This window comes from Paroedura picta, chromosome 15 (genome assembly GCF_049243985.1).
Source record: "Paroedura picta isolate Pp20150507F chromosome 15, Ppicta_v3.0, whole genome shotgun sequence".
Lineage (NCBI taxonomy): Eukaryota > Metazoa > Chordata > Lepidosauria > Squamata > Gekkonidae > Paroedura > Paroedura picta.
The window spans coordinates 20,103,870-20,128,896 of record NC_135383.1 but is presented as its reverse complement, the minus strand read 5'-3'; the positions used below and the strand labels follow the sequence as shown (position 1 = coordinate 20,128,896).

Sequence of the window (25,027 nt, the reverse complement as noted above, 5' to 3'; positions counted from 1 at the left end):
CAGTACACTAATGTCTTCTGGTTCTATATCTGCATCTACATATGCTCTGACTCTGCATCTGCTCAACATTTAGCCATCAATTATATATTTCCCAATTCCGCTTGGCTGTCCTTAGCCACTCTTATTTTGCTGGATAGGCACATTTGTTTCAACACCTGTGGTGCAGAAGAAGTGTGTCTATGCACATAGGGGTTCTGGGGAAGAACAAATAGATACTTAGGACTAAGGTGTCTCCCCCCTCCAAAATAAACAAAATTGATCCCTTGTTGTCTGAACTCTGCCCAAGGTGGCACTTTGGCCATGAGACTATCTCCACTCACATTTTTTGCATTTTTAAAAGGTTTTTTCCCCCAAAACCATGAGACCTAGAAATTATATTTTGAGAAAAAGGGCACACAGTCTCACCCAGCTACTATAATGCAGCAGAGTTAAGGACATGCGCTGTAATGTCCTTGTCCAAATATCCTAGCCGCAATTTTTTTTTTAAGTCAGAGATGGGAACAGAAGACAACACAAACGTAGAACTTCACGTAACTTCGTGTAGTCTGCTATGCCGTACCTGAAGGCCTCGAGCAGTGAGGTGGTCAAATAACGCTTTCCTCATTAGCAACCTAAAAGAAGAGGGAGAGCGCAACATCACATACATTTGTTGAGGTCTTCAAATCAGCCTCACTCTGGCAGAAAATGCAAAGAAAGAAAAGGAGCTTTGCACAAGCTGAACTGGAAGGTTGACCATGGCCAATATTCGTCATGCCCCTTGAATGTTTTGGGGAAGGACATTGTTGTTAGGTGTGAAGTTGCGTCTAACCCATCGCGACCCCATGGACAATGATCCTCCAGGCCTTCCTGTCCTCTGCCATTCCCCGGAGTCCATTTAAGCTCGCCCCGACTGCTTCAGTGACTCCCTCCAGCCACCTTGTTCTCTGTTGTCCCCTTCTTCTTTGGCCCTCAATCACTCCCAGCATTAGGTTCTTCTCCAGGGAGTCTTTCCTCCTCATGAGGTGGCCAAAGTATTTGAGTTTCATCTTCAGGATCTGGCCTTCTAAGGAGCAAGCCTAGTAGCAAGCCTAGTGCTTGGGGAAGGGCATGGTGTGCTCCAAAGAATACGGAAGCTTCATTTCATGACCAAAGGTCCACTTCTTCACTCAAAGAATAATTACCACACGGAGCTCATTGCTGCAGGAAATGGTGGTGGCTGCAAGCCTAGTCAGCTTCAAGAGGGGACTGGACTGAGGCAGGGGCCCATCAGTGGCTGTTAGCCACAAGGTACAGATGGAACACGAGATCTGGGGCAGCAGAAAAGAGAAAGAGTCCAGTAGCACCTTAAAGACTAACAGAAGTTTGGATCAATGTTAACTTTTAACATCTCAGCACTACTTTAGCTGGTTGCTGTTTTTCATACATGCAATCCAAGTGTTGTTTTTAACGCCTCTTAAATCTGTATTGAAAACTATAGTTTCTGATTTTTCATTGTTTAATTTGTATCCTGAGACATTCCCATAATATGCAATCAGTTTTTCCAGGGTTTCACTAGATTGTATTAGCTACAGTTGTCTTGAGGAACAGCATATATCTGCATTACATAGGAATCCCATAGGGTTAGTTTGCTGCAGCCAACGCAACACCTTTTTGTGTAGTCTTAAAGGCTAATTTATTAAAGCAGGAGCTTTCTGAGCAACAGTCCAATTCAGATGAATTGTTATATGATGCAGATTTATAACAAGATGGGCATGGGTTGGGGAACTGGATGCTCTAAGAAGGAGATGTCTGAATCTCTTCTCTTTAGGCACAGCCAGAAGGGGGTAATCATATGACAACAGGAAAAAGGCTCAAGAAAAAATCACAAATGCTTATACTGAAATGAACATTACTCTTTAACGTGTCACTGGACTTCAGCTTGGTCAAGCAACAAGGAAACCTTACATGTCAGTAAGCCAAATGGTAAACCGTTGACTTCTTGAGATCTTCTCTGGTTCTTTCAGCCTAAGGGGAAAAAAGAGAACGTAGGTCACACTCCCATTACACACCATCCCTGACAACATGTAGGAAAATGAATGTGACCAAAAGTAATTCACAAGTGGCAGAGGCACCAATCTCAGCTTGAGGAGCGCCTAGGTCCCAAAGGTTACGAGCCGTGGACCTTACAGAGAAAACCAGTGTGTTTAAAGAATGGCTGGAAGTCTGAGTCTTCTGCAAAGAACCCTGAAAGTCACACACCCAACCCAAGCAAAGGCACAAGAGCAGCCAACCAAAATCGAAACAAAACAAAAAAAACCCCAAGTCTTGTTCTAAACCGTTTCAAAATTAAATTCAGGAGTCTGAAGGCAACCAGCAAGCTCGAACATTTGGTACCATCTGATTAAACATGGAGAGAGAAAGCACAATTTTGAAATTATGCAAGACAGATGCGAACCACTCTGTAGTTAGTCCTCATTTATCTACAGGGCTGCATGTACTGTGAGCGAGCAGAATGCAACCTTCAATTTCCTGAGATTCTTAGCTTAACACGAAAAAGGAAGCAAGATTGCAGTCTTGACCAGAAATAGAAGTATCCGAAGAGCTGACGAACGAGACTTTCCCACAGGCTGCAGTTTTCAGTGCCCTTCCCCAACCACAAGTGAGCAATGCAAAATGATACCCCTGCAGCATTACACAAAATAAGGGCAAGTATGGCATTGGGCAATATGCCTTATTAGCATAAAATTCTCACTAAATATTAAAAATTAACATCCCCTGACAACAGACTCCTTATCCTTCAATCTTACGCATCTTTTCTAGGGCATACTCATGCCTTTCCCCACCCTCAGATGACTTTTTCCCTGGACTAAACACATGGGAGGAACACTTTTTCTGATAAATCAAATTGGACACAAAGGATTTGCTATGCAGTGTTATGACTCATACAAGGAACCTGCTGCGGTGCTTGTTACTGAGCTGCCGTGAGTGTTTTACTGTCCAGAGCGGATCGTAACTTGAAAGCTATTGCTGTTCTTTGCTACTCTAAATCTTTGGTTAGGACAATCTTGGTGAAGTTCCTGACTCCTTCCCCTTTCTTCTTTGCCGGTACCTTGAGCTGTGTCTGTGTCCCCAAGGGCTAAAAGATGCCCCATGGCATTCAGCCATGAAGACGGGATGATGAAAATCTATTTCAGACATAAGGTAAAGAGTTCGGCTTGCAAAAAAAAGCTTCATCTTATTTGAGGTGGTCAAGGTTTAGCCTTATGTTTCATTTTATTCCAGAACTGGACAGAAAGTTATCTGTTTGATAAGCACTGAAGAGCCTAAGCAAGACAGATGGCAATCCTCCCCACTTCTAGAATCAGAAACATAGAAGGGTGTTAAATATTTCAATCAATCCAACTTTATTACAGTCGTTCAGACCAAGTTATATGAAGTCGATACATAAGAGACCAAAAGAATATGGCCATTTAATGAAATACAATTTAAAGCAGATCATAAAATAGAACTTAAAACTATGCTACGTTAGAGCATTGGATTTTTATGGCGGCGGCACAAAACTTAGCCAGCTGTTAAATATTTAACAAAGCTGCCAAAGTTCGGCAAGACCTGCAAGACAGAACTCTTCCATCAGGCCTATGGTTGAGGCCAGGTCGGCTGGAAATCATATGGGCTTTCCTCCTCTCCTTGGCTCCCCCGCCCCAATGATATGGCACAGAGAAGTGACAGGGAGAAATAAATAAACACTGAATTTTAAATGGTTTTAATGGTGTTTTTATATTTTATGTTGTGAACTGACAGAGCCAGTACTGGGCTGGGCATTATTTAAATAAATTATAAATAAATAACGCACATTATGCTCAAGCAATCATTCCCCAGAAAGGGCAAACCCAGCTCAAGGAATCTTCCAAACACTGATAGCAAGGGTTTATACAGCAGTGATTCTGCATAGCTCTCATGGCTGCAGCAGAACATTTACACAGCAGTTTTCTAGCTTTTTTCTTGTCTCAAGACCTTGTGGCCAATATCCCCCCCACCCCATATCCAGAGGCTTAATCAGGGGGGTTAAAAATAATAATTGCTCGATTGCAATAATATTGCCACAATCTACTGGTGTGGTTGAGTTTCTCTGAAATGCATGTTTTGAAGAGGGATGGGGGTATGCCTTGTAAAACACCCCTCCTTCCCACTGCTTCTGCCCAAGAGGTAGGGGGTAAAAAATCTGTGTGTGAGAGAGGGCTTGCCCAACTTGTCTCTCCTTCCCTTGCCTTTCTTCAGTAGCCACTGCAACTCAAGCTATGCCCTTTCTTTTTCTGTCAACAGCTTAAGGCATTGATGGGTGCTATGTGCTTGAGTGTCCTGCTTCACACCTACCCTCCCCCATGCCCAGCAGTCGGGGGCTCAGTCAGGATCGGGTCTACTGCATGGAATGACAGCCAGCCAATCTGGATGAGATTTCAGACCACAGTTTGCAATCTTTATTCACTATTTTATCATCTAAATTCACTTCAGCACAAGGCACTGGAAAATTACAGTGAAACACTACAGGATGCCAAGGTAACCACCAGTGACTGTCCAACTTAAGTTAGTCTCTTGTTTGCTTTCTTTTCTTGCAGAACTAAGGAAAATAATCAGTCAAGAGACTAAGTTGCACTCCTGGCCCTTCCATGGAATCGATGCAGGTCTGCGGGGACTTTGAAAATCAAGGTCGGTCAAGATGGACATCATCCCATTGCTTCCTTTGTTGTTGGTCCCTAGCTTGGGTGCTTCTGACTGGATGTTCAGACATTTTACCTTTCCTAGCACAGCCAGGTGGGTTTCACTTCAATCTGTCTTGAAATTAGGGGTGGGTTCAATGTGTTAGCAATTGACTCCTTTAAAAAAAGGAAAAACTGAGATTTCAGAGAATTTGGTTGATTGTGACAGTTGATTGTTATAGTATTATAGTGAAATATGAATCTAGAAATTTGTTATGATAGTTATTGTATTATAAATTGTTATAATCCTGGGTGTCCAACTTGGAACCCACTGTTGGGACTGTTATTGTTACTATTGGTGTTATGATTTGATGCAGGGGTAGTCAACCTGTGGTCCTCCAGATGTCCATGGACTACAATTCCCATGAGCCCCTGCCAGCATTTGCTGGCAGGAGCTCATGGGAATTGTAGTCCTTGAACATCTGGAGGACCACAGGTTGACTACCCTTGATTTGATGTATATTCTTCACGTTTTGCGTAAACTGCCCTGAGCCTCACGGGAGGGTGGTACATAAATATATAATAAAATAAATAATTTCAAACGCCAGAAACAATGCCCTGCATTGGCAGCAGGGATGGTGGCTGCAGAGAGTGGAATGAAGGAAATTGGTACCAATGCAGGCAAGTAATGGGCACTTTCCCATACAGAGTGTTTGGGAAGACCTTTGGATGGTGCTACTGCCCAAAAGGTTAGAAGAAAAGCAGGTTTGGGGAAAAGCATACCGAAAAGATAAAGGACTACTGGAGCATGAATAGGCCATGTCATCTCATGGATGCTAAAAACACCACCGCATTTTTGATACTGGAAGCAGAGAAAGAAGTCAACAGGATAGCAGCCATGGAATCTGGAAAACTCTTGTCTCAAGATTGCAATGCCAGTGTCATTGTTCCAGGTAGAGAAGCAAAGCAAGCTACTTACTTGAGGATGATTGAAGGCATCGGAATCTCCAAGAAGTCCTCCGGAATGGGAAAGAAAGGCAGGAGCCCAGTATAGAACAGGCCCAGAAGCAGCAGGACACGGCGCAAGCAAAAGAGGATAGGAATGTGGGCATTCTGATGAGAGAGCAGACAGACAGACAGAGATAAATCAAACTGAGAAACATAGGAGGGTTAATTTGTGGCTAAGGTCAGCTCCAACAGTAGTAGCGAAGCTCAGCATTGTCAACTGACAGGGGAAGGGGTTGTGTGGCTAATTTTCAAGTACCTTCCCAGGTTTGCCTGTAACCTTCACCAGATGGTGCAGAACTTCCACAACAGCCAAGCTAAGCATATGTAGTTGATGGAAACAGAAGACAATGCCCCATTCTACATTCTACTGCTGTAGGAGACTATGTGAAGCTGCAGTGTGCCATCAGATCAGTCAGCTGATCGGCAAGTTCTTTGCTATCTCAGGCAGACAAAGATCTTTCCCAGCACCTGTTTCCTGAACTTTTTAACTAGATATGCCAAGGACATATCCAGTTCTTTCAGCAAGCAAAGTGCAAGCTCACCTAACTGAGCCACAGTCCCTTTAGTAGCAAGGCAGCAGGATGAAACTTCCGTAGCACAGCAGCGCCAGACACTTACCTCTTTGTGACACTTGTCCACAATCTCATGACTGACGTTCCCCCACACGGTCAAATGTTCTCTTTGGTACTGGCTCACCAACTCAGAAACCTGGGATCAGTATAAAAACCACAGGTCTCTTACAGACGTTCCTCACAGGCTTCAGCCATTAAGGAAATTTTATTTATGTTATTATTTTTCTTCTGGGGTGGCTGTCAAGGTGGCACAAAGCAAGATTATCACTAAAAACTTTCTTCTTTTGAGGGAGGTAAATGATATAGTGAATTGGACTCATGCTCTTTCTCAGATAAAGGAAATGCAGACAAAGCTAATCCCCCACCCCCGAAAAATACAGTTTCAAACTTTATGCAACTCTTTTGAAATTACCTGCGCTGATATTGTTTAGAAAATTTGCATGTCACCCCTTCAGTCCTGCTCAAGGTGGCTCACAGTCAAAACAATAAGAACAATGATAACAATAAGACTAAAAATAACATAAATATCAATAAAATATTACCAATAATTTATTTCCTGAGAAAGGTGAGGTGGGGAGGGGAAAAAAACAACACCTGCCATGGAACAATATATACTGCCACTTTCATACCCATTTCAGTTCTATACCGAAGCGAAAACCATCAGAGCTCATCTTTCAAAGCTGCCTCACCGAAAACCTGTGTTTAAATTGTTTACAAAATGCTTTATAAGAACACGGGTTTTCAACAATGAATGCTGCTTCATGCTATGAACCATGAATCAGCTGGCGTATAAATTACATATTGAAGCACTAACAATACAGTCAAAGGATATGCCTACATAATAAATACGAAACCCATTTAATGGCCATGGACTCTATCCACAAATGCTGATATTAGGAACAGCGGTTTCTGCACGTGGCTACGAACCACCACCACCCCTCCACACACACACACCCAATGTTCCATATCTGTGCAGAACTACAGTTTCCATAATATCTTGCACAAAAGCCAACCTTTTTTGCAATGGATATTTATGGCTCTGCAACCAAACAAAAGGAAAACAATGGCAGCAACACACTGTGGGGCCTGTTGCCCAAGTAGGTGGAGCTACTTTTACCAGGTCACATTAGATACCTGGTGCTGCACAAAGGAAGGTGCGGCCTTTCAACAATTTCTGACCCAATTGAGAGTGCCAGATGAGGATCGGGAAGATCCCTGTTTAAATTCCTGCTCTCCCATGGAAACTTGCTGGGTGACTTTGAGTCCATTGCACTCTCTCAGCCTAGCCTACCTTACTGGGTGGTTGTAAATATAAAATGAAGGACAGGAGAACAATGTATGCCACTCTGGGTCTTCAATGCAAGGAAAGGAAATAAATGTTACGTCATACAGAGGGGTGGCATACAGGCTTTTCAGAAAAATGGTTCCAAAGGGATTTAGATGATTTTTTGATTAATCTTTTGGACAATCTGGGTTCCCTTCATTCCCTCAGATGCATGCTGCTTTATTATTTTTCCACCTAGCCACAGAGACATCTTGAGGATAAAATGGAAAAGGGAAGAATCACACATTTCTACAAATATGAAAACTAAGGTCCAGGGAACAGTCTAGGAGCCCCTGAAGCTACTAGGGCACTGTTAATGATAAACAAGTCTGGTCCTGACCGGAAACTTGGAGAAGAGATCATGGGATTCCCACAGTGGATACAAAAACAATGAATACAAATTTTCTGCTTCCTCACCCATCCTCCTTCCTTGACCAACAGCCCCCTCACTCCCTTCTCAGGTTAATGCTGAATCCTGTATCTTTCATATACAGTCTCAGCACCACATCCCATTGTTAACAGTTGTTTTCAACAGTGACTCATTTATAACGTTGTACCAATGAAGGTTCTATACAAATTCAGAAGGGCTCCTCCTACTAGATCTTGGTCAAAGGATCAAGCTGCTGCCATTCAAACCGATAGAGCTAACATGTGCCCAATTTGATAAGATTGGAGCACAAGGCCGCAGCAAGAGAAAGCTAGTGAGCAACTCGCCTTTTTGATCAGCATGTCATTGTTCACTTTGATGTCTATGTTGACTGGGGTATGGGGAAAGGCCTCAAATATCTCCTTCAGCAGCGGAATGCGCTTGTCTTCACCTTCGCAGTAGCATTCTGACAGAGGCAAGCAGAGTTTGGTTGTTATAAGGGGCACTTGTAGACTACTGTCAATTGCAGAAAGGAACATCAGGTCCATTCCACACATTACACAACAGCCAACCTGGGTTAGTCTCCAAATGTATGCACAGCAGGGAGCCACAGCCAATCTTGGCTTCCCCAACAAGTGTCAGGCACACATTCCAAATTTCCAATGTCACGTTTAGATTTCAAATATTTAGATGCATACTTAAAAACTTTCAGGTTCTTGCATGCAGACTTGGGTCTTTTGGCACAAATATTACCTACTACCTCCCTGATCCTTAAGCTATTACGTGGAAGCAGGCCTGGCTGATTCAGTGAACTTTCCTAACTACGCTTCAAGCTAAACTCTGATATTCTCAAATTTAAAATGGCTGAGGCTGAGACACAACAATGGTCCCAAGGTCAGAGAGTAAAACTAGAGTAAATCCGGGACATAAACCCATATTGCCCAAGCAGTGTGAAGGCGACAAGGTTGTAAACTCAGTTATTTATTCACCTTGTATCATAAAAGGTGTAAAGTGTAGAACTCCTGTCAATGCACATGCCGTTTGGATCCTCAACATGAACCACATGTAGCACTTCCATTCTTGTCAGTGAAGTCTGCAGCCTTTGCAAAGTAGCAGTAATGATTTATCTATTCATTTATTCTCTAAATTTCTATTCTGCCTTGTCTTGGATGACTCCAGGTGGATTACAACATATTTAAAACTACATAAAATACTAAGATACAATCTAAAACCAGATTTCGATTAAAATTTTGAGAATAAATGAAATTCCAATACTGGCCGTAAAAATCCTAGTTTGAGATTTCTCCAGTCAACAGATTGGGGGATGCGAATGCAGTTTGAGAGGTCTGAGAAATTCGATGACAGTTAGAATCATAGAATAATAGAGTAGGAAGGAAACTCCTGGGTCATCTAGTCCAACCCCCTGCACTATGCAGGACACTCACAACCCTATTGCTCATCCACTGTAAGCTGCTACCCCCTTGATCCTTCACAGAATCAGCCTCTCCATCAGATGGCTCTCCAGCCTCTATTTAAAAATCTCCAAAGATGGAGAACCCACCACCTCCGGAGGAAGCCTGTTCCACTGAGAAACCGCTCTGTCAAGAACTTCTTCCGGATGTTTAGAGGGAACTTTTTTTGAATTGATTTCATCCCATTGGTTCTGGTCCGTCCCTCCGGGGCAAGAGAGAACAACTCTGCTCCATCCTCTATATGGCACCCTTTTAAATACTTTAAGGTGGTTTTTGTTAGGCCTGGTGGAACAGCTCTGCCTTTTAAGTCCCGTGGAACTGGAACAATGGATACCTGGCTTATAAAAATTTAGATGCAGTAAATGCAAGCCCCACCTAAACAGCTATCCTAAACGCAGCCAGGATGAAGTAACTGCTGGAGGGCTAGGCATCTAACAGAAAGACCAACTTTTGAATCCTCAGTTCATGAAGTTTTGTGAGTGGCTTCCAGACACATCACTGTAGCCTGACAATGACAGTATATAAACTATGCATAGTAACTGCTACAGGAACATTATCTTGAGCTCCCAGGACAAATAATGTAATAATTTTACTATGCTAATTTACAGACTGATTGAATTGAAGGGCACTAGTCTCCATACATTTATTATTTGGTTTACCAGCTACACCAATAATGGTAAACCAAAATTAACACACTATTACAGTAACACTGCATTTATTGTTATGAAAAATTTCAAGAGCATATTAAGACCAGAAAAATTGTTTCACTACCTTTCTGAAAAGTTACATCCAATCTGCAGAGGTATGGTGGGAGTTCCTTCCAAAAGACAGGAAAAGATTGTTAGCAACAATACAACCGTGCTGAATTCTGCAAGCGGGACATCAACCAGTCACCTGATTTGTTCAAAATCAGTCTCGTTTCATTCTACATACTTTGGGGAAGGACAGTCACATTTAAAGTCATACAAGCATGAGTCATTTTGGAGGGCAGCGTAGGAAGATTTGTGATACCCATTACCTGAAAACAGAACAGCCCCACTAATCCACAAGTCCTGCTGTGATTCAGCCCCTCAAGATGTCTGGTACCAGGTGGTCATCTCAGGTCTCCGCCTGCCACTCTCCCACTAGTCCAACTCTCAGAGGGGATTTTCTCATGTTTCTCTTTCAAGTACTCAAACCCAGCTGGTCGATTTGAGTACCACATCTCAAGAGGGTCAGCACGCCCCCCCCCCAGGTAAATGCTCTGCCTAGTGCCTCTCTCTTCCACGGGGATGGGTGATCATACCTGTACACTCCCAGGGAATAACCAATCTAGTAAACAACTGCCTCTCTTTTCCTGGCACCCACTTTGAATGCATGTTCAAACGCAGAGGTCTCCATAACTATGATTTGCTAAAAGGAGAAAGTCCATACATGCTGTGCACAGCAACAGATAGAGCAAGGAATACAAAGAAAGGGTGCAAACATGCACAGAAGCCTTGCAACTCTAAATATGTCCTGGCTGCTTCCCATTCCCTTAAAGTCTTTGTTCAAACAGCTAGTCCTTTGTCTGCTCCACATGACAATGACCAGCCATCAAGATAACAGCTCAAGTGTGAAAACTTCTTCCTCCAGAAGAATTAAGTCAAAATGGACCCCTCTACCATGCCAAGGGATTAAATCTCTTCTCTCCGCCCATGCCCTCTGTGGGTCACATTCTCTTTTTCCTGGGGCCACCAGGAAGATCCTATATAATAGCTACATGCATGTCAACATCTCTGTCATCATCTGGGTGTCAGATTCCAGCCAAGTTGTGCGCTGACCAGCCAGGATGACCATTTGCATTTGCAAAGGTTTGATTGCTCAGAATTTGCTAAAGCTTTTGGCTGCATTGGTGATACTTGGCAGCAACAGATTCTCCAATTTTGCCTTTTCTTCTGCTGGCAAAGAAAAAGGTTTTGAAACGAAATGTGGGGTTTATGCAGAGCCCAAGCCTTGAAATAAAATTAATTTTCACACAGAGTTCTCAATAACACACAGCAGATCAGGCCTTTCCTGAAAGCACCACAATCATGGAGACAAATCCTTTTTTTTTTTTAATAACATCTTGTTGCAGAAAGTACCAGGCAGTTGCCAGTCAGCCAGCCAGCCATCCCTTCTACTACTTCCTTCTTCTGAGACCATATGTGGATTGAGCTTAGAGAACACAGGCAAGAGTCAGGAGATTGTGATGTTGATTCTAACAGAGATAAAATTTGCGCACATAAGAAAAGCCCTGCTGGATCAGCCCAGTGGACTACTACGTCCAGCATCTGGTCTCACAGTTACTCTGGAAGGCAAACAGGAGGATCTAAAGCAGTGGTTCTCAACCTTCCTAATGCCGTGACCCTTTAATCCAGTTCCTCATGTTGTGGTGACCCCCAACCATACAATTATGCAAGTGTTCTTTCACAGAAATTAAACTAAAACTGACCAATGGCGTGAAGATCCATTGTTCAGGATTGTATATGTTATTTTCCAGGGTTTCTCAGTTCAGCTCTGCCTCTTGTCCCACCAGGTCGATCTCGCTCTTTTCTGCCGCTCTAGACAGATGAACGCTCTATCTCTATCTATCCCCCAAGGCTGTTGTGTAGATGCCGCTCCCTCCCCAATCCCCAAGTTGAGAACCACTGGTCTAAAGGCTGAGGATGATGCCCTGGGCACTGATATTCGGAGGCTTGCTGCCTCAAATGCCACCATGGCTACTAGATGCCAATGACTTTCTCCTCCAGGAATCCATTCAATCCTCCTTTAAAGCTCTCTGTGCCTACTGCGAGTAGAATTTTAAATTGTGCATTTTAATTATGTATATGTAAGTATGTTGCATCCCACCCTAAGCCTCAGGGGAAGGGCGGGATAGAAAAACAACAATAAAATAAATAACACAAACCTACTGCCCAACAAAAGAGCCTCTTGTGGCGCAGAGTGGTAAGGCAGCAATCATGTAGTCATGAGGCTGGGAGTTCGATCCCAGCAGCCGGCTCAAGGGTGACTCAGCCTTCCATCCTTCCGAGGTTGGTAAAATGAGTATCCAGCTTGCTGGGGAGTAAACGGTAATGACTGGGGAAGGCACTGGCAAACCACCCCGTATTGAGTCTGCCGAGAAAACGCTAGAGGGCGTCACCCCAAGGGTCAGACATGACTCGGTGCTTGCACAGGGGTTATCTTTACCTTTTACTGCCCAACAACTTCACTGGATGCCCCCAAGGTTCTAGTATTTGGGGAGAGGAAGGATTTGGAGAGACCCTGCTTGGTGTAGTGGTTAGGAGTCCGGACTTCTAATCTGACGAGCCGGGTTTAATTCTCTGCTCCTTCCCCACATGCAGCCAGCTGGGTGACCTTGGGCTCCCTACTGCGCTGATAAAGCTGTTCTTACCCAGCAGGAATCTCAGGGATCTCTCAGCCTGACCTCCCTCACAGGGTGTCTGTTGTGGGGAGAGGAAGGGGAAGCCGCTTTGTAACTCTGTAAGCCGCTTTGAGACTCCTTTGGATAGAGAAAGGCGGCATATAAGAACCAACTCTTCTTCTTCTATAAATTATTTCTGCCCACTCTACCCTGTGCATAATTTTATAAATTTCTATCATGTCCCCCACAGCTCACCAGATTAGAAGTCATCTTTTTTCTAAACTGAAGAATCACAGACACTTTGGCCTTTTCTTATAGGAAAGGTGTTCCAACTGTGTAATCATCTTGGTTGCCTTCTCCTGTGCTTTTTCTAGCTCTGCAACATTCTTTTAAGCACCGACTGCTTACCTGCTCAATAGAATATGCAACACGCAGCCCCCATGGCTGTTTCGACGAGTATCTTAGCTTCCCAATAAAAACACAAACTCCAGCTCACAGACGTTGGGCAGTGTTCGAATGCACAACAGCAATGAGGCCTACAGATTCCAGAAACCAGGAAGGCGTTTGATGGCATTCAGTGTCAATACTTACTAGCAAACCATCAGCATTCTGGCAATGTACATAAAGCATCACTTTTATCCTGAAAGGTTATTATGTATCTGGCCACGTGGGCCATGACTCAATAGTGCAGTAAAGGTATCCCCTGTGCAAGCACTGAATCATGTCTGACCCTTGGGGTGACGCCCTCTAGCGTTTTCATGGCAGACTCAATACAAGGTGGTTTGTCATTCCCTTCCCCAGTCATTACCATTTACCCCCCAGCAAGCTGGGTACTCATTTTACCCACCTCGGAAGGATGGAAGGCTGAGTCAACCTTGAGCCGGCTGCTGGGATCGAACTCCCAGCCTCATGTGCAAAGCTTTCAGACAGCTGCCTTACCACTCTGCGCCACAAGAGGCTCTTTTAATAGTGCAGTACTTTTATTAAATCTTTAAAGCAACATTAAAATTGTGAGAGGGTTACATTTGTTGCTCTCAGAGCACATGAAATCTAAAGCCTGCAAGCGCTTTACCAATGTTCTTTAGCCTGAGTTCAAATTTCACCAGGCGAGAGATTTTACAAGCAGACAAGCACAACGTGCCCTTCTAAAGACTTTAGAAGTCAATTTAAATTTAAATTTTAAACCTAGCAGCTTACGCAAGACTGCCAGCTGTTTTCAAAGCCTTTGGGGACTGGAGGTGGGAGGAGGAGGAAAGTTCGCATTCACTTACCGAGTACTTGAGATCGGATATGTTGACATCCAGTCCTGTTGATCGTTTCAGATTCTCGTCATGAGACACCACAACTTGTTCATCCTTTGTCAGGTGGCAGTCAAGTTCCAGCATATCCGTCCCCACATTAACTGCACTGAAAATAGAATAACCCTGAGGATCTTTATGCTTTCTCTCAATGAAAGAAGTCATGTTTTAGCCTGGGGAGGGTGGCAAATCGTAGTGGTTGAGTTTAACTCAGTTCTCAGGCATGTTATACCATACATTATGTAAAAATGTACTTAAGTGAAAATGTACTTGGTGAAACAGACCCTCCCGGTTATAGCCAGACACTTATGGGATGATTCAAACAACCTTTGGGACAAAAGAAAAAGTGGGAAACAGATTGGTCTCTTTTGGCTCAGGACCGCAAAGCTTCAAGGAGACATTTCTGGGTGCCATTAGCTTGTGAGAGGAGGGAAGCAGTGGTGATCCAGACAGGGGCCCGCAAGGATGGAGCACCAGCCATTTCTTGAAAATATCCCTTGCAGTGGGGTGGGAAAATATCCAGGGAATGAGGCAACTAAAAGGGGACAAAGAACAGCTTGCACAGTCCTGAGCTTCACTGCTATCCACAAGGAAGCAGACAGAACAGCATCTTTACTGTTTGCAGATGCTATCCTAGGATAACCAAACAGTCCAGTCAATTATGAGCTTTGACGTATGGAGGCCACGAATCCAGAAGCTGTGGCTTCATTTCACCGAGAACAGTGAGAAGGAAAAGGTAAACAACAGCGACACACAGGCCATTACCTAATGGCACTTCAAGGAGTTTGAAACAAGGGATTTGTGCCAATTAAGGACTTTTGTTTTCCATCTGTAATCAAGTTTGCTTTGGAGTGTTCATGCTAGCAGGTCAATGGATAAGCCTGATCTTTTAGCTGGAGGGGAATATTTTAATAGCAGGATTTTTAAAGTGCTGCTATGGCCCCACACTGCCATTCCATTTGAATGGTACATGAGCACATTATAAAGTTCTGCGTGTTTTAAGAGAGTAGTACACATGGAAGTAGTCCCACCCTGGAGGCTCATCTCCTTTCAGTCTGATTTGAGTCTCATTGGAGTGGCACACCAAGGTCTCAGTTCTAATTGTTCACAAGTCTTGGTGAAGTCATTAGAGAGCTTTTTTTTTTTTTTGCCTCAACAATAAATGGGGAAACACAAAAGATACTCTGCTCAACTGAGGTACAATTCTGGGCAACATAATTAAGCTGTTGCCTATCCAAAGGTAAGCTTGAGTTTTGTATTGCAGACATGGCACTGAATGCAATCCTTGCTTTATGGGCTAACCATCAACACCAAGCAGTAGCACTTGAAGGGAGATTAAGGGCTTCTCAATTAGTCTAGAAAGTAATACTTTACAGAGGCCGTTCTCTGAAACTCACCCATCTGGGCTCTGCCCACATATATCCATACTAGCTTCAAAGCCCGTTCCTAAGAATGGGCCCTGAAAGGGTCCCCTACCCTGGCACCTGGCCAGGTAGCTGAAGGTGGCTTTGGGCCTCCTCTGTACCACCTTGGAGCTCACCGAGGCGGCGTTGAGGAGGCCAGTGCCATGCTGCCACTGCTGCCGCCACTCCGGCCACTGCCGCCACCTCTCCTGTGAGCTAGCCTCCTCGGTAAGCTCTGAGGTGGCATGGAAGAGGCCAGCGCCGTGCTGCTGCCACTCTGGCCGCCTCCGCTGCCGCTCCATGCCCCCTACATCGAGAGCAACGGCAGCATCTGCGCATGCGCACTGCTGCATCTGCACATTGCGTGCGTGCCGCCAACCCGCCCCTGCTGTAGGGGTCGCGGGGTGGTGACTGTTGAGAACCACTGCCATAGAGCTAGCTAAAAATCTGGTCGCAGGGGGACCCCGAACGCCGCCCCATCACCCACAGTGATGGTCAGCTAGTGGGACTTCCAATTCAGATTTCATATGTAATAGTCTGCCTTGAGTCTCAGGGAAAAAGGTGGGCTATAAATGTGCTTAAAAATAGGAGAATTAATGATGTGCTGTACAATGTGTTGCAGAATAAGGTGGTGCTTCGGTGGTACAGTGGCCTGTACTATTTCAAGAGTGCAGAGAAGGCAGTTTCCTTTCACTCAGACATCAACTTGCCTGTTCCACACAGTGGATTCGCATTTGTCCTGGCGGCCAAGAAATACAAGCAAAACCTGTATCTGAAGGGTTATATGTTTTTACTGGAAGTACTTTTAGATTAGGTTATTCTAATGATGTCATTTGTTATTTATGGATTATCTTCTTGGTGGTTGATAATAGTGGCCTTGGGCAATGAACGCTGTTGTATCGTAAAACTGCAGCGAGCCAGCTTGCTGGAAGTGGAGGTATATAAATCCAATAAACAAACAAACAAACAATAAACAAACAAACAATAAACAAACAAACACTGCCGGAGAGGACCAGCAGGGAAATTGAACTATGGTTCAGGGCGATTCACAACATGTTCCAGGATACAATAATCCATACTAAAAATTATTCTCAATAAAATTGCACCAATATTCTTGATCAGTTAAAACCATTTAAAACACTTAAAACCATAAATTAACAGGTTGGCCAGATCGTAGTTGGCTCACGCTTGATGTACCCACTGGGCATTTCTGGTATGGGGTTCTGGAGGGCCCAGTAGATATTCTCAGTACATTGGCCCCAACCAAAACCTTGGCGGAAGAGCTCCGTTTTACAGGGACCGGATCTTCTCCAGGAGCTCATTCCACCAAGTGGGGACCAGGACACTGTCTCCTTATGTTGTTAGCACAGCTTACCCAAAAAGAATGGGAGCCCCCTGTGCACATATTAAGCATGAATATTTTTAGTTTAAAGTAAGATCAGCTTGCTCTGCAGACGTCTAGAAATATGAATCAAAGATACAGTTCTCTTCTCAGAGATAACCTCCTATACAGATAAAAAGAAAAGGATGCAGAAGGCTGCCATGTTAAACCGCCATGGAGATCAGAAGCCCTGTGGCACTTTTCAAAAAACCTTTCAAGGTTAGGGAATGGTTGACACTGCTGAATACTTTTCAAAGAAAGTGTACCAGCTGTGTTAATATGCTGTTCAGGACAAAGGTTTTTGTTTCTTCTTTAAAAAAAAACCAAATCAATCCCATGTAGTTGCAGCTCCCTCACAAAGAATTTCATGTGCATTTCCTTGTTCTCATATCCTATGGGGAAATCTTTTATAATTTGCTTGTTTGCTGTAAGTAATTTGACGGGCCATAGAAAATAAAAAGCTCTGCAGCACTGTACTGCTTTTGAAATCCTGGGATTAATACTGCGATCTGCAACCCCCTTGACTACAGAACACTTCAGTGATCTGAAGTGGAATTAGCTTGGAGAATGCAAAGAGCAACCTACAATGTTCACACACAGCTACTAAGACTGTTTCTGAGAAGCAATTTATGGCTTATTGGGCTTAATTCTGTTTTATAGATTTTGCAGGCAACCTGCTTCTTTTTTGGGTGGCTTTGAACTGTTGGGAAAAACCAACAGTTGGCAGAAACCACAGTTCCCCACTCTGTGGCAGAATGAAGAACAGATACCTGGACAAAAATCTTTCTATCAACAGCTGTAGTGATCTGCAGGATGTCCATATTCAGTAGACAGAGCAAGGTATAAGTTAAAAGAAAAATGTCCAGAGCTGATATGAATTGTACACGTGAGGTATTTGAACCAAGCATTCCATAATTCAAGAAAAAAGTGGATAGCCATGTTGGTCTTGAAGCAGCACAATAAAACAAAATCAGAGTTCAGTGGCACCTTTAAGACCAACAAAGATTGGTCTCATGCCTTGAATAAATCTTTGTTGGTCTTAAAGGTGCCACTGAGCCAGTTTGGTGTAGTGGTTAGGAGTGTGGACTTCTAATCTGGCGGGCCGGGTTCAATTCTGTTCAGGGTGTCTGTTGTGGGGAATGCAAAAGGAAGGTGAATGGAAGCTACTTTGAGACTCCTTTGGGTAGAGAAAAGCGGCATATAAGGACCAACTCTTCTTCTTCTACTGGACTCTGATTTTGTTTCAAGAAAAAAGCTCCACTCTACCAAGCACTATAGAGCATATGCCACCCTGAGACTTTGCACATTTATGTACTGAGCTAAAGGAGGGATTGACTCGGAGACAATGGCCCTATTGATCCAGCCATGTGTAAATAAGGTGCAGGTCACTTAACTCTTGTGCTACAAAGGCTCATTTATGCGGTGACAAATTGTACAACATGATCCATGAGCACAAATCATGATGGTCAGAAATGTCAGAATTTAGTGGTCAATGGACTGTAAATAAATTGATGATGATAGAATCAAAAGTATACCCAACTCCCCTGAATTTGTTTCAGAAACTGACGCTTCTACAGGCAAGGAGGAATTTATTTTTAAAAGGTGATGTGGCATTTCTTCATATATATACTGCAAAGTGTTCTATATGCTAATCTATAAATGAAGCATTTTATCTTGTTAAACCAGTAATGGCTTAGGCTTCAAACTCCCTGGAAATTTTGCATCTCTAAGGGAACCTACCCACAGAACCAAAACAAAACAATCAGTGTATGTTTGTTAAAAAAACAAAACAAAACACAGTTGATTTCCATATGGCATTCTCAGCTTGATATCAGGAATTAACACTAGGCTATTCCTGTTAGCAGACGTTAAATGGCCAGCTCTACAAAAATTCTGGCAACTGATGCTCCACTGTACTGAAAAACAGGATGCAAATCTGCAAAATAAAGCAAGTAGTGTTACAGGAAAAGCAGCTTTATGTTTTGATTTATGGAAAACTTAATGTACTCTCTTGGGTTCTGCTCTCAAACCCAAGTGATCGTGGGCAAGTCACAACTTGCATGCCAGGTTTTCTCTATCATAAGCATGGATCACAGCTTTCCAACAAGCTTCAGTCAAATGAAAGCCATGTTGGTCTGAAGCAGCTTCAGTCAAATGAAAGACAAATTCCTGGGGCTTATCCATGAATTGCTGTCCTTGCTTGATATGTCGTCTAGCTTGAGGAAGAGGACTCTCCTCTGGGCTGGGCTAACTGAACAGCTTTAAACTGGAAAAGGCAGTGATCCCCCTCACACCTGACACTGGACCATAGTGTATTCTTGTACCGCTAGACCCTTAACCCAAGCATTTTATTTATTATTATTTATTATTTATTTAGATTTATATACCGCCCTCCCCGAAGGCTCAGTAAGACGTCAATAAGACGGCAGACAAAAGAAAACCCACTAGCAACTCACCCCCTCGACCAGCCAGGGCCAGCGTTCTTACTGTCCTACTGATGAGAGTGGGGAACAGATCAATAGATGGATACGATAGACATGGGGGACCCCAGATTGAATAGCAGGACCTTGCCCTGGCCTCGACTGTATGCCTGGTGGAAGAGCTCCATCTTGCAGGTCCTGCGGAAAGTTGACAGCTCCGGCAGGGCCCTCAGCTCTTCCAGGAGCTCATTCCACAAGGTTGGGGCCAGGACCAAAAAGGCCCTAGCCAGGACTACCAGTAGGTTCATACCTGCAGAGCGGAGAGCCCCGCAGGGGGCACAAGCAACCAGATATATACTCTTGCTTATTAATTCCAATATCATTCAGGATAATGAATATGTGCAGTAACTGAGAACTCCACCCGTCTGCAGAGGTGGGGAAGAAAAAGCGATAATGATTGTTTGCCCTTAAGATTTTCCTTGAGGTAAGCTAAAAACAAGACCACAGCCGCTAGTTAACTGGGGGCTCTTGCCTTATCCTCATGTCAGTCTCCAGTTAATCCCTGCAATAGGCAAAGCAAACCAGACCGAAGCAATAACTCCTCATGCAAGACAACTGATCACATAAACAAGCCCGTGCACATGCACAAACCAAACACAATTTGGTCAAGAATCAATCTCTATATTTTATACTCACTGGCGAAAAGCTCCCATGGTATTTTCCAGATTCTCTCCAGCACCTGTGGGGATATGCAAAAGACCATTTAAAATGAGGTTAACTGGTGACTACTTTCTTGACGTGGATGATGAACAAAGCGAGTGCTTAAGGAGCGTCAAGGGGGACAGCTGAATTCTGGAGATGTGAACTGCAAAAGATACTCATCAGCGACTCAGTGTGCATTTACAAAAGTTTCATGACTTTTGTGATCTTCTTTCCCCATTGCAGAAGAAGAGTTGGTTCTTATATGCCGCTTTTCCCTACCCGAAGGAGGCTCAAAGCGGCTTACAGTTGCCTTCCCTTTCCTCTCCCTACAACAGACACCCTGTGGGGTGGGTGAGGCTGAGAGAGCCCTGATATCACTGCTCGGTCAGAACAGCTTTATCACCACCATGAGGAGCCCAAGGTCACCCAGCTGGCTGCATGTGGGGGAGTGCAGAATTGAACCCGGCTTGCCAGATTAGAAGTCCACACTCCTAACCACTACACCAAACTGGCTCTTCTACTTCCCCCATTGTGAGAATAATATTTCCATAAGAATAATTTAGCTATACCTTGTCAGCATTTTTTTAAAAATCCCTCTTAAAATTTCATACATGGCTTCATGTTATTACAGCCATTTCAGAAAGCTCCAACACACACTTACAAAAGCCACAATCACATTTGGCCAAAAATGTAAATAGAAATGTAAATATCACCTAGCTTCACTACTGTATTGAATAACTGGTCAGTTTCAACAAAAAGAACATTTTAACTTTCCCTTGCTGATATAAGAGGAGCTATCCTCAAAACAGAGAAATCCAGGGGAAATCACAACATATGATTGCTGAACTTGAATTATTTTACAAGTCCAGAACAATGGACTCCCGAGGGCTGACTTCCCAGGGACACAGGATTCTTATCACATTACAGATACTAAATTTATGCCCCAAGCATTTCCCCTCTGTTCTAACCAAGCTGATCGCAATGTGAATTGTACCTTTGCAACCTTTAGAAGCATGTCTTACAATACCCTTCCCACCTCTGACCAGGATAAAAGGATTCAGAGATCGCCTTTTCTATGCATGTCTGACGAAAAGATCGAAAGCACATAACCTGAAACTGTTGTAGGTCTCTAAAGCACTAATGGACTCAAATCTACCTGATCCACCTAAGACCAGTATGGCCACCTTCGGCAACTTGCAACAGAAAGCTTTTCTTTTTCTTAATTATCCTTATGGTTCCCTTCACATTCTGTGCCAAGTCAGAGTCACGGGTGTCACAAACCTTTGCCAGTTACCAGTCACTGCAGTGAGACATACAACCCCAAAAATCAGCAAAATAAGCCCTGTGCAAGGCCGCTCGGCCAGGTGGATCAATGCCAACATATAGCCACTTGATATGCAGTCTCGGAGGCAGCCAAAGAAAAGTCACACTATTATTTACATTCACATCTCAGATATACAAAGCTTCTTTTAAATGTATGTAATTCAGCAGATTCAACAGTTATCCTGGACAGCAAATTTGGTGTGGCTAATTTTCTGCAAGCCGTTCTATAACAGAATTAAACAGCCAGGCCTTCATCCTTTTCCCTGTTTCCATCAATCACAAAATCTACAGCAGCTGGAAATCTCTGGACACAGAGCCAACCTGGTTGTACAGGTTAAGAGCAGCAGCTTCTAATCTGGCAAGCCAGGTCTGATTTCCCATTCCTCCACATGCAGCCGGCTAGGTGACCTTGAGCTCATCACAGCCCTGATAGTGCTGTTCTGATCAAGCAATTGTGTCAGAGCTCTCTCAGTCTCACCTAGCTCACAGGGTGACTGTTGTGGGGAGAGGAAGGGAAGGCAATTGTGAGACTCCTTCAGGCAGTGAAAAGCGGGGTAAAAAAACAACAACTCTGCTCATCAAAACGTTATTTTTTATCCACATGAGTTCATTCCTGAAAGCCCAATATAAGGATTTTTACCCAAATCTTGGGTAAAAGCCCCAAATCTTGTTATCTGTGAAATGCTGTTAACACACATGGAAGTCAGACAAGTGTCCAGTGTACTGCCTCTGGGGAAGAGCTGTGGGAAACAAACGCTCTGAAAGGTCAAAAATAAGACAAGCACAGAAATGGGACATACAAATCTCCAGATACAAACAGCTGGGGGAAATTGCTAATATTTACCTGTATTCTAAGAGTTTGCAACAAAACTTGATAATATGTTGATGCAAACAGGAGCATTGATGTAAACACGTACAAGGATAGCTCCTACCCTTTGTTGCCTCTCATATTAAAGAAAGGCATCCATTTGTTCTGATGGAACTGTACCTACAGAGTATTGCAGTGAAGGGGAAAACATCCTTACCCTCCACTCTGAAGTGGGATTATGAAAGGGGCACAGAAAGGGCATTGATGTAGCATACTTCATCCTCCCATTCAAACTGCCTCCTACTCATACCTTACCAAGGAGTCATAGTGACAGAGAAGTGCTTGGGCCTTCAAGGCTGTTTTTCTTTTCTTTTTTAAGCTACAGGGAGGGTACGCTTCCTGAATCAATATGAGGTGCAACAGGAATCCAGAAAGTTTATTACAAAAAACAAAAGACTAAAACAAAGGATCAGATGTGGCATTACTGTAAATACAAACACAGAAAAAGAAAAGCTACCTATGAACTGGGAGGATTATATTCCTCTTGTCCAGTTTTTTGCCCTCTGGGGAAAAATGGGAAATTTGTGGCAAGTTGTTGTAAATGCACTTTCTTATCAACCTTAAACTTATTTTACTATTTTATCAATATAAGATGCATCACTTATAAGTGGGCTGGTATATAAACTGTAATACTTGGCATATTTATTAAATGTATAAAAGTAAATGCCTTCATTTTCTACAAGGGAAATTGCTAGTAGACCGTGACTACCAACAGCTAGACAGCTGTACACTACTGCCATCTGAGAAGTACAAAAATAAGAGTTGAAATCAGAAAACATCAATTTTGTAGTGAATGACCATACAATCATAATTTGGACAGAGGTTGTCTCAGTTGTAATAGGGAGACTAGAAGCATATTTGCATACCGAGTTAAAACTGGTAACATTGGAAACCCTGAACTCTTCAGTACTGTTTATCTTCATGCACAATCACAGCATATTCAATGTGAACAAAGAAGTCCCACTTAAATAATAAATATATTGTCAATTTTAATATACAACAATCTTTATGCTCTGACAATCGTCCAGTTTGAGTTTACTATGTCTGGTGTTCCCCCAGTCCTACGCAGGAAAACAGAAAGGTTGGTACTGTGCAACTCAAAGCTGAAGAATTTAAACTAAACCAGATTGGCTAAATCTTTACAACAGTAAGCTTAAGCTTCTGTGTGAGGCAACTTGAGTACATTTCAGATCCCCATTAATACTGCTCCCACTGCAAGCAGGCAGAGAAAACGTCTCACTTTCATAAGCAGTCAGGGTCCTGAAGGACAGGGGTAGTCAACCTGTGGTCCTCCAGATGTTTATGGACTACAATTCCCATGAGCGCCTGCCAGCATTCCCATAGACTGCAATTCCCGTGAGCCCCTGCTTTAGGAGGCTACTTCTGACATTCAAAAATTGCTTGCCTTGACAGGCCCAAAAGAGATAACACCACTGGATGGCACTTAACACTCCCAGCTCAAACTAGTCTAGCACAACATCAATTATGTTTACAACTTTCTTGGGTAATAGCATATTTTTGCTTACTTGCAGATCCTAATGTAAAACAGTTTCTTGTCAAATATGGTGGGCCCCCTAACAGAGACTCAACCCCAGGGACCAAAACAAGAAGTCGGTTCCCGTAGACGCTTAGTCAATACTTTTACAGGGCTCTGGGATATCAGCTATATCATCTTGGACTTGGGCTCACCCACTTGCCTGTCCTCCGATGCAATACCATGCATCAACAACATCTTCCTCTCTACATAGGACAAACAGGTCCGCTCCTCTGCAAAAAATAGACAGACACAAATCTGACATTCAAAAATCACAACCTTTGGGATATAGTGGCGGGATTCAACTTCACGACACTATTCCTCACCTCAAAGTTGTTATCCTTCTACAAATTGACTTCAAAGAGAAGTCTCAGCATAAAACTGCAAAAATAGACTCACCCTAAAAGTTGATAACATCATTTAAAATCAACTGGTAAATAAATAATGTGTGGGGTGCTGAGAGATCAGTCAAAAGACAGCCCAGGATCCACACTACCACTGCCCTTTTAAAGCAAGCACATGAGGATAACCTCACAAAACTGTTATCGTCCCCACTGGGGTAAGCTTACAGGTACAGCTACTAAAGGTGTGAGTTTTCCAGAAAGGAAAAACAGTATTTCCACAGGGCCATTTCAGCCCACCCTTTCCTGAAGCACCAGTGAGCCTGCTTCTAAAGGAAAAAAGCCGGGGGCTCCATTCACAGAACTCATGCCTCATTTGATCTGCTAAGTCAGCCTTTTTCAACTGTTTGACCATAGAGTAACCCCTAAATTATTTTGTAGCCTTCAAGGTAACTAGAAGTGATGTCATCTGGCCACGCCCCTAAAAGTGACATCTCATCATTAGTGACACCACCCAGACACTCCCACCAGATGTGACCAAGCCACTGGCACTGCCATATCAGAGGAAGTGATGTCACCAGGCTTCCCCCTCTCTTCCTGTATTGTCAGAATTGACATGTCTATCCCCAACCCCAATGATGACTAATCAGACAGAACATCATTCTTATGGGGAAGGGTCCGAGACTCTGATTTTTTTTCATTTAGAGAAATGTCAATTAGGGGGAGGGAATATTAAATACAATTAAAAAATTAAGCACGGGCAGAGCAAGTGGATGCAGAGAACACTTTCCTCCTCCCATAAGACTAGATCCTGGAGGGCACCCAATGAAACTGATGGGCAAAAGATTTGGGATGAACAAAAGGAGATACTTCAAGGGCAGTACTGTCTCTTCAAACTGGCAGCTGCATTCTAGGATCTCAGGTACTATCTGATCTTTTCAGTTGGTGATACCAGGGAATGAATATGGGGCCTTCTGTGTGTAAAGCTGGTACAT

General features: G+C 43.4%; 1 protein-coding gene across 1 annotated transcript in view; it reads right to left on the bottom strand.

The window, feature by feature from the left end:
- Positions 1-25,027, bottom strand: part of GDPD1 (glycerophosphodiester phosphodiesterase domain containing 1) — a 34,942-nt gene that overhangs the window by 1,601 nt on the left and 8,314 nt on the right. The window contains exons 2-9 of the mRNA XM_077311237.1: positions 19,961-20,003; positions 14,034-14,169; positions 10,170-10,215; positions 8,274-8,392; positions 6,282-6,371; positions 5,635-5,768; positions 1,924-1,983; positions 560-611 (exon numbers count right to left, since the gene is read on the bottom strand). Coding sequence (XP_077167352.1) covers positions 560-611; positions 1,924-1,983; positions 5,635-5,768; positions 6,282-6,371; positions 8,274-8,392; positions 10,170-10,215; positions 14,034-14,169; positions 19,961-20,003 — 680 coding nt within the window. The remainder of the gene's footprint in view (positions 1-559; positions 612-1,923; positions 1,984-5,634; positions 5,769-6,281; positions 6,372-8,273; positions 8,393-10,169; positions 10,216-14,033; positions 14,170-19,960; positions 20,004-25,027) is intronic.